The 19724-nt window shown below is 32.9% G+C and overlaps 2 protein-coding genes across 2 annotated transcripts; both read right to left on the minus strand.

Moving 5' to 3' along the window:
• Window positions 1-1049: 1049 nt before the first annotated feature.
• Window positions 1050-5587, minus strand: LOC125867366 (pentatricopeptide repeat-containing protein At5g01110-like). Its single transcript, XM_049547843.1, has 2 exons — window positions 2557-5587; window positions 1050-1424 (listed from the first exon to the last, which is right to left on the minus strand). The coding sequence occupies exon 1, from the start codon at window positions 5504-5506 to the stop codon at window positions 2777-2779; it is 2730 nt and encodes a 909-aa protein (XP_049403800.1). The 5' UTR covers window positions 5507-5587; the 3' UTR covers window positions 1050-1424; window positions 2557-2776.
• Window positions 5588-18516: 12929 nt separating this feature from the next.
• Window positions 18517-19446, minus strand: LOC125875726 (FCS-Like Zinc finger 3). The gene is made up of 2 exons (XM_049556753.1): window positions 19192-19446; window positions 18517-18959 (listed from the first exon to the last, which is right to left on the minus strand). The coding sequence occupies exons 1-2, from the start codon at window positions 19305-19307 to the stop codon at window positions 18776-18778; spliced, it is 300 nt and encodes a 99-aa protein (XP_049412710.1). The 5' UTR covers window positions 19308-19446; the 3' UTR covers window positions 18517-18775.
• Between the last annotated feature and the right edge of the window lie 278 nt (window positions 19447-19724).

Here is a 19724-nt window from a genome sequence, read left to right on the forward strand (position 1 = left end):
GCCATGATACTGTATATGGCACAAGAACGAGCAACAATAAGGGGAAAAGAGAAGAGGAGAGGGGGTACCCGGGAGATTCATCATGAAGGGACAGTCATGCCAAGCTACAAGGATTACATTAAAAGGGCTCACAAAGGTACATATATCAATGCATAAAAAATGCTAGTTTCAATAAGGTTATCTGTCACTGGTTAAGTAGCAGTTCTCTTCTGAAGATGGAAGTTCATAAAACTGCGGATTAATAAATCCATCAAATAGACTGCGAGCTGCAAGTCCTGAGGGCACACTCTATTAGCAGCAGCTGACGAGTAGGAGTCTTGGAAGCATTGATTTTGACCAGTGGTTTAATCATGTTATCCATAGTGCAAATAGCAATATCAAACAGGACTTGTTCGCATTTTAATGTCACTATATTCCATATGCATGCTGTTTAATGTTGCATGCATGTGTTGCTAGACTACCCCTGGATGTCGTTGTTAACAAATACCTACTACTTTCTAATAAAAGCTTCAAGCTTTCTAGTCATGCATCCACCTTTAAGGGAGAAACAGTATTAAGAAAAGTACAGTTCATCTTCTTGTATGTTCAATGGGAATAAAAGTAACATTGTTAACATGAAAATTCTTCAGCCATTTATGTAATTAGGACATATCGTAAATTGTGATTAAAAGAGACATGGATAAAGACAACACCTAAACCAATTTTTTCAATAAGCTGAAAAGTGAGAAGGGTTGGGAGCACAATGCAAGGATGACATTAAACTTCCTGTCAGTAAATCCTTGAAATAACATTGTTCAAAGAAAGAAACACAATGTTTGACCTGAACTCATTTGCAGAGACATAGACCTTTATATGGAAGTTGCATACACAGTTATACTATATGAAGATATGTTTAAAAAATAAACTTACCAGCTCTATCATTGTTGGGAGGTTTACAAACATCTACAACAAAAAATCCCAGGCTAGTTGGGTCTGCATGTGAATCCTAATCATCCATTTCATGCTGTTTGTACCAGGTCCGCAAAATTTCAAACGGTAACAACGACAGAAGCTGGCACAACCTTTTTTGATCGACAGCAGCTAGCAAACCCTCTTTTGATCGACAGCAGTTGGTAAAACCTTACAATAACAAATTCACGATCCTCGAGAATTTACTGCTGTCGCTGTGTTTCCATAACGCAGCTCTTGATATTTTATCATTCATCATAATAGTTCCTTTTCAGGATCAAATCTTTAGGCACATCCAGAACAAGCAATAATTTACTTTCCATAACCTTCATTATCAACTCAAGAAAACATCAGGGAAATTCCGTACATAGAGCAGCATCTAAGTCTTTTCTCCCTCAGGTGCACAGATGAGTGATAGAGGAGTCATCACATAATCTTTTTCAAGCAGTCCTCTGGGCACAATTTGGATCTCCAAACTGAAAGAAACTCGAGTAAATCAACATCTTGTTTTAGGATAAATAGTCAATCAGATTCGACACAACCAAGTGGATAAATTATAAGCAAGAATCCACAATCATTTCAGTCTTTCCATTTCCTCATTATTCACATGAGCAAAACTGAGAGTAAACAAATTTTAAAATGTTAAAGTCTGATAACCTAAAATAGCTTCAGAATCATCATTGAGCTAATAATGTAAATAATGCAGAGAAAAGCAGTCTGGAAACTAATCATGTTTGTCAATTGAAAATTGGGTGATAGACATGCCAGAATACTGATACTTGGGATTTTTGGTGAGAGTGGAAAGTTTCTAACAAAAAGCAGGGCTTTAGGAAGTGAAGAAAGGAAAGTAGACTTCAGGAGAAGCACAGTGTTGAGGGATTATCGCAGTTCAGAAGACAATACTAGCAAAAAGTAGGCGGCAGAAATCATGGAGGTCAGAGTGCCAGATGTCGATTCCTGAAAGAATGTTTCCTAGATTAACGATTAAGCACAAACTCAAAGTAGCTGATTCTAATCCCTCTAACAAAACTCATCTCATAAATCTAAAACTTTTAACAGTAAACAAGTAATGGCCAATGCAAATCTTACCTTTTAAGTACCGAGATCATCAAAATTCTATATAAATATATGGTACATAACAAATGCTTGGTTGAACAGAGATAACGCAGTACGACTCAAATTTTCTGTCAGCCAGAAAGATGCAACAATACTGCTTGGTTGAAGGGAGGCAAGGCAGTATGACTCAACTTTCTGTCAGCCAGAAAAATAGGTGCTTCAAAAAGTTGGAAAACCATGTATGGTTGCTGAAAAGTACATTTTATTTTCTTTACGATAGCGTTATTCCATATCCGGTGCTATTACCTACCCATTTCTAGAAGACCCCATAAGCCATCTCACAAAACCTATCCAGATTCCAGCATCAATTTTTTCATGAGTTTATCTAGTTCAGAACAATTTCATGATTTCAACAGGAGAAAGCATTCCAACAACTAAGAAGCTCGAATTCAAGAAAGATCTCTAAGGTTAATCAAACTGAAAACAGAAGAACAAAAGTCTGTAGGAAGTGCACATGAAAATCGTATACTATACAAAGTATAAGGTATATACCGGCATTCATAAATTTTGCAACTTGCCATAGAAACTGCAGCTTCACGACGCAATTACCAACTTCAGTGTCGGGAAGCATCATCGGTTATAAGAAATTCAAGCTTCTTCAGCATTTGAAAATTGTACTGAAGCTAATTCTTTCAGTAGGTTTTTCTGTTTTCATTTCCACAAGAATTTCCGGGTTGGTAGTCATTCAGTTTCTTGCTCTTTCATCAGATTGCTAAACAGTAGCCTTGTTGACTAACTTGAAGGACCCACAAGGTCCATCCTCAACTAGTTCGAAAGAGCTGTCATTATTATCACTATATGCCCTACTTCTACGTATGTAGTCGTAGGTAATGTACATGAGGAAGTCTAGAAAAAGACTCTTTTCTGTTGTTTCTGTACAATAATCTGTGTTTTCTTGTATACAAAGAGAAGATTTGTCCAATATTTTATGTGTTATTTCGTCAAACTCAAATCCAATTTCGCTCAACTTCTTCCCCCAAACCAACGCACGCTGAGGTAGTCCCTGCTTCCATAGATGAGAAAGTAGTAAATTAGCTGTAACAGTGTTTGGGATGAATGCCATCTTAAGCAACTTTGCAGCCAAAATCATTGCACGGTCCAATATGTCATTGCAAGCACTATTCATCATAATGTTGTATGTAACAGTATTTGGCACCACACCAGCAGATACAAGCTCATCCAGAATCATAACAGCTCGATTTATCCTCCTAGTACTACAGAAACTATGAATCCTTATATTGTAGGTTGTGATGTCAGGTTCCCATCCACTGGCATACATTCTTGTCATAAAGTTATCTGCATTAACCACATCAAATGCCTTACAGAATCCATTGATCAAGGTGTTATACGTAGCAATATCAGGCTGTAAACCACTTCGATGCATTTCCACGAAACAGTCAATAGCAGGTTTCATCCTTCCCTGTTTGCAGAAACCATTAATGATGGTATTAATTGTAAAGACATCTGGGAGAAGACCCCTTTCCCTCATGTCCCTTTCTAATTTCTGAGCCTCATTCATATTTCCGCTATAACAGAAACCAGTAATTAGCGAATTATAAACAAAATTATTTGGTACAAGCCCTTTCCTAATCATCTGAAGAAAGGCATCATAAGCGTCTCCAACAGAGCCAGATTTGACAAGCCCATCTATCAATGCAGAAAAAGCAACAGCATCAGGAGCGATTTCCATCTTTTCCATCTCTTCCCACAATGTTCTCGCTCCCATTACATCCCCTTTCTTAAAATAACCATCCAGAAGCACAGTGCAAGCAGTTATGTTAATAGGGAAGGACATTGTAATCATCTTAGCCATTAAATCTCTTGCTTCTTGCAGCCTCCCTGTCATTGACAAGCCGAGGAGCAGAGAAGCACATGTCGAAGCTGAAGGAGACTGACCAAATTGAACCATAATATTATAGACTTCAAATGCCTTTTCTTCTAACCCTTCTTTGCTGTATGCAGCAATAATGGAATTAAAAGCTATTACACTAACAGGTATCCCCTTTTCAAGCAGATTATCCAACAATGCCACAGCCTCATTCAACCTTCCTACCCAACACAATCCTGCAATAGATACATCAGAGGATAAATAATCTGGAGAAAGTCCTGCCACCGTTAGATCCCATAATAACCGGTCGCCGTCCTCTTCCCTACCATACTTATAGTGACCTGCCACCAAAATGTTAAAAGTTATAGCATCTGGAGCTACGCCCTTCCTTTTCATTTCTTCATATAGCATACTTGCTTGAAAAATTTCCCGTGCTTTGACATAGCCATCCATCAGAGCGTTATACGTGACAGTGCTAGGAAAGACACCCACCTCTTGCATTCCATCAAACAATTTTCTTGCTTCCACCACATTCCCTTCCTTGCATAGAGCATTGATAACCGTACTAAAGGTAGAGATACTAGGATGACATCCATGTTCGACCATCATATGCACCCATTTCAATGCATCTGAAGTCCATCCCCTAATACAGTATGCATTGATCAAAATATTATATGTAAAAACATCTGGCTCACATCCAAACTTCCGCATCAGATGAAACAAACTTTCTCCTGTCTGAAGCCTACCTTTTCTACAATATCCAAGAATCATTGCATTAAAGAGAGTGTCAGTAGGACGAGGCCCTTTTTGCAGCATGTCCCGAAATAACTTCCAGACACTACCATAATCACCAATCCTAAGCAGCAACTTAAATAGGATGCAGACAGCAGATGAACTCGGCCTCAATCCATTGTCTCTCATCTTACTCCAAATCTCTAATGCACCCGAAACCATTTCTGCGGTTAAAAATGCCCGCATTAATGAATCAAGAACAGAAAAGTCACTCTCATACTTATAATGCTCCCTCCACATGAACTCCACCACCTCATCACTCCTACATTTTCCAACCTTCCTAATGATCCAAGAAAGCATATCCTGTGCCAATAGCCTCAACTCCCCAGCAGCCAAAAAATGCGCACTAATGCAGCATGATTTCAGAGTATTCTCAGAATAATCTTGAAGAACATACTTAAAAAATGCAAATGCAACTTCTCTATCATCAAACAACTTCATAATTTTTACCAAATATGATGGGCAAAAATCTCTTGAAAATGCTTCCAACAGCCAAACTTTTTCATCTTTTATCATTCTTGACAACCCCACAATAATTTTACGCCTCTCATTTGAGGTTATGACAGTGTAAGTACAGGAATTTGCAAAAATTTTAAAAGGGGTAAACTGCTCAAGAAAATCAAACCCTTTTACAGACACTAATGATTTTGAACTGCAATATGAGCTATCAGTAGAAAAGCTGGAAACTTTAGGGTTTATGGTTTTGTGGGGTGGAGTGAGGTAGTGTAAAACTAACAATTGTGAAGTGTACAATGATGTTGGAAACAGGGGGAAATGACCTACCTTGAAATTGATGCGCATAAGGCGCAAAGTAGCACACATTCGGGAATTCGCCGGTGAAGTCGTCGGCGTAGAATTTTCCGGCGAGCCGAACAAAGTTCTTGAAGGTTTTTCTGTGCACAGGCCAGCAAAATCTTGAGCGACTTATGTCCATGACTAAAAATGTCAACATTGGACTTGTTCAATTTTCAGATGGCCCAACCCAACAAAAAGTTGGGCTTGCCTGTCAACATAAAAAAAGTTCAAAACCCAACTTACTCCCGCCCGCCCTCTCCTCTCTACGTTTTTCTCTCCTGCTAATAATAACCAGAAATACATTCAAATTTATTATATATCAATTGTATTGAACTAATTATAGGTTGGAGTTTAATATTTTATTTCAATTGTATACGAAAAATTGTATTTTGTATTTTTGTATCAATTGTATCTGTATTCATACGAATATAAAATGTATTCATCCTCTTTGTCAAATGTATTTGTATCCAATCAAAGAGATGATGAATACAATTGTATTTGTTGTATTTCGAATACAAATTATACAAAACAAAAAAAAGAATACATTGCAAAAAAAAATACAAAACACAATTTTATTGTATTTCGAATACAATTGATACAAAATAAATACATAATACCATGCAAAATAAATACAAAATACAATCCGCTCTCCTCCCTCTCTTGATTTATGATATATAGTACAAGTGTGTAATAAGTCGTCACTTGAGAATTTAATCGACTTTCAAGACAAGTTTAGGATACATCTGACATATATTATAATATGATATGCATGAAATATACACCGTTGATACAAAATAATACGTATTATTTATATATTTAACTAGCGAATGTAATTATTTTAACCAATCGATCAAATATACAAACTTGTATTGTGCAAATATAATTTTTGGGACTGACTATATAAAAAATTACAGAGCATGGTTTAATATTATTTTTATAAAATTTTCACTTTGATCAAAAGAGATAATTAGATCAATATCTAAAAGGTCTATAAATGGCAAGAAAAACAATAAAACGGGATCATTTACTAAGCAATTGTCTCAAAGGGAGGATAACGTGCAAAAAAAATTGCCCACTTTACAGGTATATAAGTGGCTACTGTACTTTTCTATTATTCTTTTAATATTTCCTTTTGTCTCTAATTATTTGTCTATTTTTTTTTAGTTGTCCCTAATTACTTGTTTATTTTGACGAATCAAGAAAAGACAATTTTTTTTGACATATTATACGCTCAATTAATCATTTTAAAAAAGATAGACTTTTTGAAAATCTTAAATTTTTAATTTCTCCACTTCATAATTAATAAAGATAAACTGATAAATTCATTATATTAATAATTATTTTATTAATATATGTAATAATTTAATAGTGAACAAATAATTAGGAACAGAGAGTAGTTTATATGGAATTTTATTTGAAACTGAAATAGTGGCAGTGGCCAGTGCTACTAGCAATTGGGCTGGTCTAGATCTGGGACAGGCTCATTCATGGTGAAGATAATAGTGGTTGTGTAATGAAAGTTGATATTCTAACTGTTTCAATTTGTTTGTTTAGTTTTAATTTGGCGTAATATTTAAAAATATAAAGAAGACTTTTGAGTCTTATGGTCATATACTAAAAATATATTGAATGTACTAAATTGTCTTTTAATCTCGTAGACTTAAATATGAATGTAGAAAGTTAGAAGTAAAGAGTTACTTCCTCCGTTCAATAATAGTTGTCCACTATATTAAAAATAATTGTCCAATTTAGACAATCAAGACATAATTTACCTTTTGTATTTTTTTTTACCCTTGCTATTAAATATTATTTATCATCTAACACATTTTTTAAATAATTAAATTTAATAAAATCAAAGGATAATATAGAAATATTACCCTTATTATATTTATTGTTTCTTAAGGGGTGTGTCAAATCAATAATAGGCAACTATTGTTGGACAGAGGGAGTATCAAAAAAGGACAAAAATATTTTAAAAAGAAATAGATTAAAAAGAAAAATAAGACAAATAAATTGAAACAAAAAAAAAGTAATAGAAATGGTGATAGGTTATAAGTTAGTGGTTGGTTACTTAGGGCGGTGATAGGCAATGTCGCAGTGGCGGAGCCAGAAGTTTTAATAAGGGGTTCAAAATCTGAGAAGTAAACACAAGAACTAGTGGAAGAAGGTTCAACATTTATTATACATATCTAAAAATAATTTTAACCATGTATAAATAGTAATATTTTTCGCCGAGGGAATTCGGATGAACTCCCTCATTATATGTTGCCTCCGCCCCTGGGCAATGGTAATGAATGCAGTAGCAATACATGAATCTTTAAGAGAGCGTTCCAATAATTTTAAAAAATTTGTACGAAATCTAATTAATTCAGATCTATTTAGAAATAATAATTGGTCCTTTTTTTTACAAATATACTCAGTAGGTTGACATCTAATAATTCAAATTCCGACCTTTTATAAATGCAAACAATTAATTGAGGCTTAATATGTCAACATGATGTGGTTGTTGTATTTATAGTTTATACATTTTGTCAACTATCTTCTGGTGTTTGCTTGACTTTACTTTTCTTCACTTTGAAAATGTGAATATTTATCATTCAAGAAGATTATTTTTATTAATATCTTATGAACAAGAACCGGTGAAATACTCTACCTAATTAATAATAAGACACATAACATATGTCAATATTAATTAGGTATAAGACATAGCACTTATTGGGTACAACAATATAATTAAGTACTGATATACAGATTTCCATATTGGTCGGCAATTATTTCCTTATTATATTTATCAAAACTGCATCATTGGCGGAACTCAAACTGAATTGAATGCAGAGAAAAAAAAGAAAACTGTATTTCTATTGAAATGAGAAAAGTAAAGTGCTTTCATTTATAGTTAGGATATATATACACGAACATAACATTTGCATTGGGATCTTCTAGAAAGAATGTAACTAACTAATCTAACTAATTAACAGCTTCTAACTAATTAATGGATTAGTTGACTAATTAAATTTAAAACATGATTAATACATTAATTACAATCTTCAATACCCCTCCTCAAGTTGGTGGTGATAATCTCATAGCCAACTTGTCTAGGATAGCTGAGTGCTTAACTCCAGTAAGAGCCTTGGTAAGGATGTCTGCAAATTGATCATTAGTAGGAACATGTTGTAAGCGTATGAGCCCCTCTTGAAGTTTATCTCGTACAAAATGGCAATCAACTTCTATGTGTTTGGTTCTCTCATAAAAAACAGGGTTATGAGCTATATGTATGGCAGATTGTCTATCATAGTAAACAACAATGGGAGAAGGATCAGGTATAGTTAATTCAGTGAGCAATCTGTGTGACCCAGTAAGTTCTCCTACCACCTTTCTGAGTGACCTATATTCTGCTTCAGCTAATGATAAGGAAATGGTCTCTGGCTTCTTAGATTTCCAACTGATAGGGTTGTTCCCGAGTAAAACTAAATATCCACTCATTGATCTTCTGGAGTCTGTACAAGAGGCCTAATCAGAGTCACAGAAGGCATGTATTGTACAGTCAGGATCATTTGTAAATGTACTCCTAATGTGGGATATTGTTTCAAGTATCTGAGCAGATGAAATGCAGCTTGTAAATGGGAAATCCTAGGATCGTGCATGAATTGACTTAATTGTTGGACACTGAATGTTATGTCCAATCTAGTGTTTGTGAGAAAATTCAGTTTTCTTATTAGTTTTTTGTAGTATGTAGGATCAGAGACATATGCTCCTTCTTTAGCTCTCAGCTTAACATTTGGATCTAATGGAGAGGATAGTGGAGCATAGTTGAAACAATTATATTCTCTTAACACATCCAACACAAACTTTCTCTGGGAAATGAGCACACGTCCTGCTGTATCAAGAATTTCTAGTCCTAGAAAATAATGAAGTTTACCAAGGTCCTTTATCTTGAAAGTGTTGTCCAGATACTGCTTTAGTTGTGTGATTTTAGTGGTGTTTGTGCCTGTGAGAAGAACATCATCTACATATACTGCCAAAAATGCTACCAGAGATCCTAACTTCTTGTAGAATAATGAGTAATCATGATGTAAGTGTGAATATCCTCTGAGAGACAAAGCTTCAGTCAACTTGGCATACCATTGCCTGCTAATCTGCTTAAGTCCATAAAGTGATTTGTTAAGCTTGCACACTAGTCTATTATCATGAACCTCAAGACCTTGTGGTACTTGTATATACACTTCTTCATGTAGATCACCATGAAGAAATGCATTGTTGACATCAAGTTGAGACATAGTCCATCATTTCTTTACAGCACATGCCACCAATGTCATGACAATTGTCATTTTTACTATTGGTGAGTATGTTTCTGTGTAATCACTCCAGCCTGTTGTGTGTAGCCTTTCACTACTAATTTTGCCTTGAATCTTTCAATGCTTCTATCTGCTTTATGCTTAACTTTGTACACCCATTTGCTTCCAATTGCTTGTTTCCCTATTGGTAATTCAACAAGACTCCATGTGTTGTTGGCATAAAGGGATTCAAATTCCTGAGTCATGGTTTTCTGCTAAGCAGGACCGATAGATGCTTCTTCATATGATAATGGCTCTCTTTCATGACAAACAATCTCAACCAACGCTTGACTATTAGATGCAAGGACACCAAGGGAGATGTGATGGTGTCTGGTGAACAATGCTTTGAGTGAAAGGTAATTGTTAGGATGAATAAATGTAGTAGGTGTAGTGTTGATGAGAGGTCTAGTGGTGGGAATAGTAACAATATAGTCCTTTATGTGCAATGGAAGTTTATGTTCTCTGTGATTTCCTTTGTAAAGGTTGAAATGGTTGTATCGACTGGTGTTCTCCAGCATGTGGTAAAGAGTGGTCAATGGATTGTGAGGGTGGTGATTTTTCATTAATAGGTAAGGGATCAGAGTTAGGAAATGAATTACTGTCTATATCAATTTCAATTCTTTGATCATTTACATAATTGTTATGACACCTTGAATCAGTACAATAAAAAAAATCAACAGAATTAGAAAAAGTGTTCTGGACAGCTCTAAAAGCAAAAGAAAAAGAACATTTTTCTAAGGACAAAGAAAAAGAAAAAATGTGTTCATGGAATACTACATCTCTAGACACATGTATCCTTCTTGAGGCAGGACTCATTACCTTGTAGCGTTTAGTTCCAAAAAGATATCCCACAAAAACATGAGGTGTGATTCTTGGTTCAAAATTATTTTTGAGAACCGTAGGTACAGTGGGGTAACAAAGACATCCAAAGGATCTAAGTTGGTTGTAGCTTGGTTTTCTATTGTATAGTAATTCGGGCATTTATTGTGGAGATGGGCGGAAGGAAGTTTGTTTATTAGGTGGGTAGCTGTTAGAATACACTCTCCCCAGTATTTTAGGGACAGTTTAGATTGAAACAAAAGTGTCCTGGCTGTTTCTAGTAGGTATTTTTGTTTTCTTTCTACCACACTATTTTGTTGTGGTGTATATGGACAATTTTTCTGATGGACAATGCCTTTATTTAGGAAGAACTGCACTGCCTCATTGTTAGTAAACTCTAAGCCATTATCAGACATGATACATTTGATGGTGGTTTTGAATTGATTTTCCACCATACTTGTAAAGGTTTTTAATACATACAGGGCATTACTTTTAGTACTTAGGAGATGGGTCCAAGTAGATCTACTGTAATCATCCACAAGAGTGATAAAGTACTTATAGTTATCATAAGTAGGTTCATGGTATGGTCCCCATAGGTCAACATGAAGCAACTCAAATTTGGAATTGGTTTGGCTATTGCTTTGTTTGAAGGACAATCTTTCTTGTCTTGTCATTGGGCAAATGGTGCATAAGAAGGGATGTTTTGGAGAAAAATTAGTTGGAAGTGTGGAGATAGTCCTCATCTTAACAAAAGGTACATAGCCAAGCCTGTTATGCCACAATAAGTCTACACTGTCTTTTGCAATCACACATGATTTATTATCAAACAACAGATTTTCATTACTTGCAGTAGAAGTACAAATGAGGGAACTAGGAAACACTTGAGAAGATATGTCATTTGGGGGTATCTTACAAGTGGTTTCATGAAATGGCTTAGTAGCAACAAAATTATCATTTCTAACAGTGACAGGGAAAATGAATATGACTATTATTAGAAAGACAACAACATATAGGTCCAGCAATGACACTATCAGGAGTCTTCAAACATTTTGCACAAAGGAATTAGAGTCCGTCTTTGCAATTACCAATCACCCGAGGCCTCTTCACTAAAGGGGCCTGTAAAAACATAATGCACTGATGAACAAAACTATGCATTTCATGGAAGTGACCAAAGAATGGATGGAAATAAGATTGTACTTGAATGAAGAACATATAGCACTTTATGTAAAGTAATTTGAAAATTAATTAACACATCACCAAATTCAATTACTTTAACTCTATGTCCATTAGGTAGTGAAACTAATAAAGGGTATAGTAAGGTTTTAATATTGGTTAAGGGGTTTCTGTTAAATGTTACATGATTGGATGCCCCTAAGTCTATGATCCACATATCAAGATTTGATTCAAAACATTTGCATACAGGTTTATCAATATCAACAGAAGAAGAACGAACTACAATACTTGCAAAGTTCATAGAGTTGGCATTAGCATTCGAAGTGTTGGTGTTGGAGGTCTTTCATATATTCTCATTCTGAAAGTGCTGGATCAAATCCATATTGTTCATTTGTGATATTAGCATTAGAACCACCATTGCTTTGTGAGAATTCTTCCCCACTAGGAGAATTAGTAGACATTGTATCAGCAGGACCTCCATGCATATTAGTTATTACCCTATTTCCTTTGAAGTTCTGATTGCTCTGTCTATAAGGCTGATTATTGTAATTAGGTGCCTTGTTGTTACTCGAGGGATAACCATGTATTTTGTAGCATCTACCTCTGGTATGACCTGGTCTCTTGCAGAAGTCACAAATCAAGGCATTTCTTCCACTACTGCTACCTTGATAGAAAATGTTACTTGAAAAGTTATTGTTTCCTCCAGACTTGTTGTTACCTCCAGCGTAATTAGTTCTAAAATTCCTTGATAGGTTGCCTTTGTTGAGGACAACACTTGCATTCAGGAAACTTTCATCCATGGACATTCGACCAGCAAATCGAAATTCTCTCTGCTTTTCCTTTTGAATTAACAATGAAAAGGCCTGTGCCATTGAGGGGAATGGGTTCATCATAAGATTATTACCCTTCACCACTGTATATATCTCATCTAGTCCCATAGGAAACTGAATTAATCGACAATCCTGTTCTGCTTTATGCATATTATCCTTGGCACCCCACACACAGATACAACTACACTGATTTTTCATGTTCAATGTGCTTAGTTCTTCTCAAAATTTCGTCATCCTCGTGTAGTAAACAGTGATGTCGAGAACCCCCTATGTGAGATCATTGATTTCATTATGAATTTGATACAACTTAGCTCCGTTTGTCTGATCATAGCAATCTTCTAGTTCCTTCCACAATTCCACATAATCGTTGACATATTCTACACTATCCGAAATCTCTTTGGTCAGAGAATGCAAAATTCAGGATGTTACCATGTCGCGCACCTCTGCCATTGGCATGACATGGATGAATTCGCGGCTAGCTTCACACAGCTTCCATCGATGAATTCGAGTTTGTTTTTCACTGACAAATCTCGCATCACTTCTCTTCTCCATGATCGATAACCTGCTCCATCGAATTGAACAGGAAAAAAAATCATCCCTGGGCTATCTGAGGGATGTACATACAGAGCACTTGTTGAATTATTGTTAGTAATGGTGACACCTTTAGAAGCAGACGGACTTTCACCAACAACCATGATTTCGATTCAGGAAAGAAAGAAGAAGAAACATAAATAGAAATACTGCATAAATCGAGATAACTCGATGAGATGGATTAGATCGAGATAGCTCGATCGAAATTAGCGAACATTCGCTCTGATACCATATCAAAACTGCATCAATGGCGGAACTCAAACTGAATTGAATACAGAGAAAAAAAAGAAAAATGTATTTCTATTGAAATGAGAAAAGTAAAATGCTTTCATTTACAGTTGGGGTATATATACACGAGCATAACATTTGCATTGGAATCTTCTAGAAAGAATGTAACTAACTAATCTAACTAATTAACAGCTTCTAACTAATTAATGGATTAGTTGACTTACTAAATCTAAAACATGATTAATACATTAATTACAATCTTCAATAATATTCAATAGCCAGCAGTTAGGTTTAAATTAGTATAATATTGTGACAGGTGATGCCTATAGATTCAGATTGAGACCGAGTCAAAATTTAAAAATTATTAGTAGTAGAATAGCGATATAAACAAAAGTTATTGAGTTAGATCAAATTTAATTGTTAACTTTTAGCTTGATCCCGATATTTAAATGTGAATTTTCCTCTAGAATTGATCAATTGACTCAATACTTCCCTCATACTTATTGGAAAATAACTTGATTCACACAAATATTGAAGTTTTTTCTGGTGTCTTTATATGCCACTTGAATTGTGATATCTGGTATTAATAATTGTGTTTTGATTTATTTGTTTTATATATATAATGAGTTTTCGCAAATACTGAATATGAACAAAAATTATCAAATTTGTTTGTTAACTTTTACCTCAGTCCTGATATTTATATATGAATTTTCCTCTTGAATTGGTCAATAGCGCAATACTTCTCTTGATACTTGTTGAGAAAACATCTTGATTCACACAGATTGAAGTTTTTCCTGTTGTTTTGATTTGCCACTTGAATAGTGATATGTGGTATTAATAATTGTGTTATGATTTATTTGTTTTATATATATCATGAGTTTCTAACAATACTAAATATGAACAAAATTATTAAGCTATATTGAATTAGTTTATTAACTTTCAGCTCGATCTCGATATTTAAATAAAAAATTTCATCTAAAATTGGTTAATTAACTCAATACTTCTCTTTATACTTGTTAAGAAAACAACTCGATTCACACATATATTGAAGCTTTTCATGTTGTCTCTATCCACCACTCGAATAGTGATATGTGGTATTAATAATAGTGTTTTGATTTATTTGTTTTATATATCCGTGAGTTTTTACATATACTGAATATAAACAAAAGTTATTAAATTAGATTGTATTTATTTGTTAACTTTTAGCTCGGTCCCCATATTTAGATATGAATTTTCCTTTAGAACTAGTCAATTAACTCAATATTTCTCTTTATACTTGTCGAGAAAACAACTCAATTCACACATATATAGTGATTCAAATTTTTTCTATTGTCTCTATTTGCCAATTGTAATTTGGCTAGTATTGTTCTTCAAGTTGTAGGACAAAATACACATTTAAAACATTATATTTAGTTACCTACTACTCTTGTAATATTGATATGTTTGGCGGTGCTCCTAATGAGAAACTAATTACATATTTGATCAAGTTTTCAAATATAGCTTATTTTAAAAGTATATTTTGTTTGTTTTTCAAATAAATAAATTAATGTGTTTGAATAGTACTAACAATTGTCAGGCTAACCAATTTGGAAAATGTTTATCAATAGTAAAACAGTATAATATTCTGAGTCAAGGTATAAAAAATATTTGTGAGAAAATTATTTTCTAGTGTCTTTATCTACCACTTGAATTGTGATATCTGGTATTAATAATTGTGTTTTGATTTATTTGTTTTATATATATAATGAGTTTTCGCAAATACTGATTATGAACAAAAATTATTAAGTTAGATCAAATTTGTTTGTTAACTTTTACCTCAGTCCTGATATTTATATATGAATTTTCCTCTAGAATTGGTCAATTGCTCAATACTTCTCTTGGTACTTATTGAGAAAACATCTTGATTCACACAGATTGAAGTTTTTCTTGTTGTTTCTATTTGTCACTTGAATAGTGATATGTGGTATTAATAATTGTGTTATGATTTATTTGTTTTATATATATCATGAGTTTCTAACAATACTAAATATGAACAAAAATTATTAAGCTAGATTGAATTAGTTTATTAACTTTCAGCTCGACCTCGATATTTAAATAAAAAAATTCATCTAAAATTGGTCAATTAACTCAATATTTCTCTTTATACTTGTTGAGAAAACAACTCGATTCACACATATATTGAAGCTTTTCCTGTTGTCTCTATCCACCACTTGAATAGTGATACGTGGTATTAATAATAGTGTTTTAATTTATTTGTTTTATATATCCATGAGTTTTTTACATATACTGAATATAAACAAAAGTTATTAAATTATATTGTATTTATTTGTTAATTTTTAGCTCGGTCCCAATATTTAGATATGAATTTTCCTTTAGAACTGGTCAATTAACTCAATATTTCTCTTTATACTTGTCGAGAAAACAACTCAATTCACACATATATAGTGATTCAAATTTTTTCTATTGTCTCTATTTGCCACTTGTAATTTGGCTACTATTGTTCTTCAAGTTGTAGGACAAAATACACATTTAAAACATTATATTATAGCTACCTACTACTCTTGTAATATTGATATGTTTGGCGATGCTCCTAATGAGAAACTAAGAACATATTTGATTAAATTTTCAAATATAGCTTATTTTAAAAGTATCTTTTGTTTGTTTTTCAAATAAATAAATTAATGTGTTTGAATAGTACTAACAATTGTTAGGCTAACCAATTTGGAAAATGTTTATCAATACTAAAACAATATAATATTCTGAGTCAAGGTATAAAAAATATTTGTGAGAAAATTATTTTTGCCATTATTTTTTCAAACTTCTAAAACTCTAATTAAAACTCTTAGAAAATATATCACGTCAACATTAGTTAAACTAATATGAAATGAATGGAGTATGTATATATGACTGTTTCCTTTGGGGTGTCACCTAAACCACATTATTAATATTAGTAATACATTTATCGCAATTTAATTATATAGTTGATTTGTTTTATATAGCAATTAGGTAGCCTCACTTTGAAGTTTATTCCCTCACTAAAAAAATTACTCCATAAATAATTGACTGACAATTTGGTCCAGATTTTTTTTTTTTTAAAAAAAAAAGGAAAGTTGTGGTTCAGTGAACCTGGACAATATGTGATAGGAGCAATACAGTGCTAAAGTGATAAGCAAGTTAGGAATGTGAAAATAAATTTTAACAGCTCATCTGGTTGATTTATCCGAAGTCTGAACCTTTATGAGAGTTCGATTGCTACCTAATATTTCCTCCTTCCTTTTGCTTCCACTACCCCAAATTAAGAAAATAGGTTAGGAAGGGCAAATATTGAGATAAGCAAGTTAGGATTAATGGCAAATATTTTACCCATAATAATATTATACTTTAGATCTACATTTTTTTTAAAGTTAATAATGCAATGCAATACTTTAGGTGGCTCTCCATTAATTCCTTTCCTTCATTTTCACATAGGATCGAGGACAATTATTGTTGAACAGAGGGAGTAGTTACAAATTAATGTGATGATACAAGATAGTCAAGTGATCAAATTAGGACAAACAAGTAATTAGTTTTGACTTGACATACCTATTAAGAAAATAATGATGAGTGCAATAAATTTATCATTTTAATCCTATTAGTTGATGGAGTTCTAAATATATTTACTCACTATATTTTTCAAAGATATTAACGCAATGTTAATAAATTAAGGCTATAATAGAAAAAAAATGTCTTTCTTGATTTGTTAAAAATAACAAGTAAAACGGAAAATCAAGTAAATAGGGATAGAGAAAGCATTTGTGCGTAGAAAAAAGTTCATTTTTACTTGAATGTTGTGTGGGTTGAGAATAATGGACAAAACTCATTTTCCACTATGAAAAGTTGGTCTAAAAATTAGGAAAAAAATAAGTAATAATATTCCTCGAACCAATTCACATTTGAATAAGCGGAGCTGCAAATCAATGAGCAACTTTTTATTTTGTATAATCTCTTTTTCCTTTTTGCTTTTTCTAGTGATAATTTTTTTTTAATTTTACTTTTTCCACTAATAATTCTGCTTTATTTTTGGTGGGTCAACCTAACCCATTACGCTAGCATTGTGAAAGTACTTAGATAGTACACATTCACATACTGAGTAGGTAAACAATGAAATCTAATTTTATTATAACACATTGTGTAAAAAGAACTTTTTATGTGCATACGTATTAAAATCTAAAGTGATAAATGTTTGGGTCAAGAGCTTTAGTAGCTTATCCCAATTAAAATTTATTCTATATTTGATGGGATGCTTTAGCTAAAATCGATAGTAGTAGTAAGATTATAATCTAGATAACTTATTTCATATAAAAGATGAAACAAAATATCCAAGCTATGATTTTAATTTTAATAATATAAACATGAATCCTAGTTTCAAATTAAACAATCCTTTAAAATTTGTTATAGATCGGCCTCTAAAATATGGGATCCCCTAAAATACCTCCATCAAATTGTATGTGTGGCTAGAGTAACCATATCAATATCAATAGTTATGACGTAAATTAAAATATATGAGAATTTCAAAGTGGATATCTAACATCTAGTAAAAATAATAATAATAATAATAATATAATTAAAAGTTACATAATCTCTACAGAAATTAGAGTTAGAAGGTTACTTTCGAGTAATTAACCTTCCTAATCATTCAACTTTGTTTTGTTTTTTCAAAAAACGACCTTTTTAAACATTTTTACCCTTTTAATTTTAATATATTTTAACTAAAAAATACGAAAAAAATCAGTTTATTTTAAAATTAAAAAAATATTATAATTTTTTTAATTTTCTGGCTATTAAACATTTCTCTAACTTTAACTATGAAAATTAATTTGGCAAAGTTGAGTGAATTTTGAAAAAGAAAATAAAGTTAGTAACTTTTTTTAAAAATTAAGTGATTATAAAGTTTAATTATCAAAAATTGAGTGACCGACAAAGCTTGTAACTCAAGAAAAATCAACATGAAAACTTAGAATGTCTTCCTATTTTGCTTATTTGGATCAGCTGAAGATTATGAGAAGAAGGATGAAACAGTAGATTACAAAAAGCTAGAGATCTCATATTCCATATATGGACGCCCATTTTTACAGACACTCCACAATATTTGACAAAACGTAAATTAAAAACCGAAAAAAAAATTCAACAAAATTGTTTGATGGATTCACTCTCTTTGTGATTCCGATCATATTTTTACATAAGATTTCTGTACTCCTTATTTTACTTGATATCCTAAATCAGAAGCCCATTTTCTGTCTTTTTATTGTTATTATTTCGGCTTATAGCTTCGTTGATCATCATCAAGCGACTGCAACCGTGCCATTTCGTACAGCTTTATTTGCATCAGTTTCTTTAGTTGTGGGAGTCTCTGTTTTTGTTCTTGAAGATCTCTTTGCTGCAGCAATTTTCCATTTTCTTTCATTAGCTTCATCCATTTCTATCTGTTCTTGTCTGCATTCTTGGCTACAAAATGGTGTATCCCCTCTGTAATCAAAACAAAAACAAAAAAAATCACTCCCATCAGATCGCTTTTATCTCAAAAAAAAACTAAAAAACAGGGGTCTAGATCTTTCTTGATTTACAATCCCCAAACTCCACTTGTGTTGTTATAATAATTGTTGTTATAATATATATAAATCATAACAGAGTTGGATCCATGATTTAAACTGTTCATATGACTGAACTGGAAAAAAAAGAAGAAGAAAATTATACCAACCTGTACATGAAGATGTCATGGTTGTGAGCTAAGGTTCTTTGGCAAAGAGAACAAGTATCAAGAAAATGGGGTTGGTAGTTTTCTTCACATCCAGTGTAGTATAGTGCAGCATTCATTTTTTCTTCTTTCTGTATGAAGAGATTTAAAAAGGGAAAAATTGGGTTTGTTGTGTAAGGAAGGAAACTGGATCTTGCTGAGATGAATGATTGATTGATAAGAGCAGAGAAGAATGAGAAGAGTAGATTCTGGGAGGAGGCCAAAGGATGCCCAAATTCTATTATTTATATTGTTGCCCAACTGAAAGAGCCTAATAAATTAATAAAATTAATTGGGTCTATACACCATTTATCAAATAGTTAAAGGACTGTCTTGTCTCACATAAACTGAGACGATAAATAAATATTTGTTGTATAAATTGTGACGGAGGATGTTGATGGACCCCTTGAGTAAAATATTAGTACTAAATGGTAGTATTTCTAGGACTTGAGGGAGCAAAGATGGCAAAAAGAAAAAGAAAAAAAAGGAAAAACCAG

The sequence above is a fragment of the Solanum stenotomum genome, chromosome 1 (assembly GCF_019186545.1).
Source record: "Solanum stenotomum isolate F172 chromosome 1, ASM1918654v1, whole genome shotgun sequence".
Taxonomy (NCBI): domain Eukaryota; kingdom Viridiplantae; phylum Streptophyta; class Magnoliopsida; order Solanales; family Solanaceae; genus Solanum; species Solanum stenotomum.

Bases quoted from the DNA above. Each gene is read 5' to 3' on its own strand.
- LOC125867366 (XM_049547843.1), bottom strand. From the start codon at position 5,506: ATGTGTGCTACTTTGCGCCTTATGCGCATCAATTTCAAGGTAGGTCAT.
- LOC125875726 (XM_049556753.1), bottom strand. From the start codon at position 19,307: ATGAATGCTGCACTATACTACACTGGATGTGAAGAAAACTACCAACCC. The intron at 18,960-19,191 runs GTTGGTATAATT...TTTTGATTACAG, and splicing joins CATGACATCTTCATGTACAG to AGGGGATACACCATTTTGTA.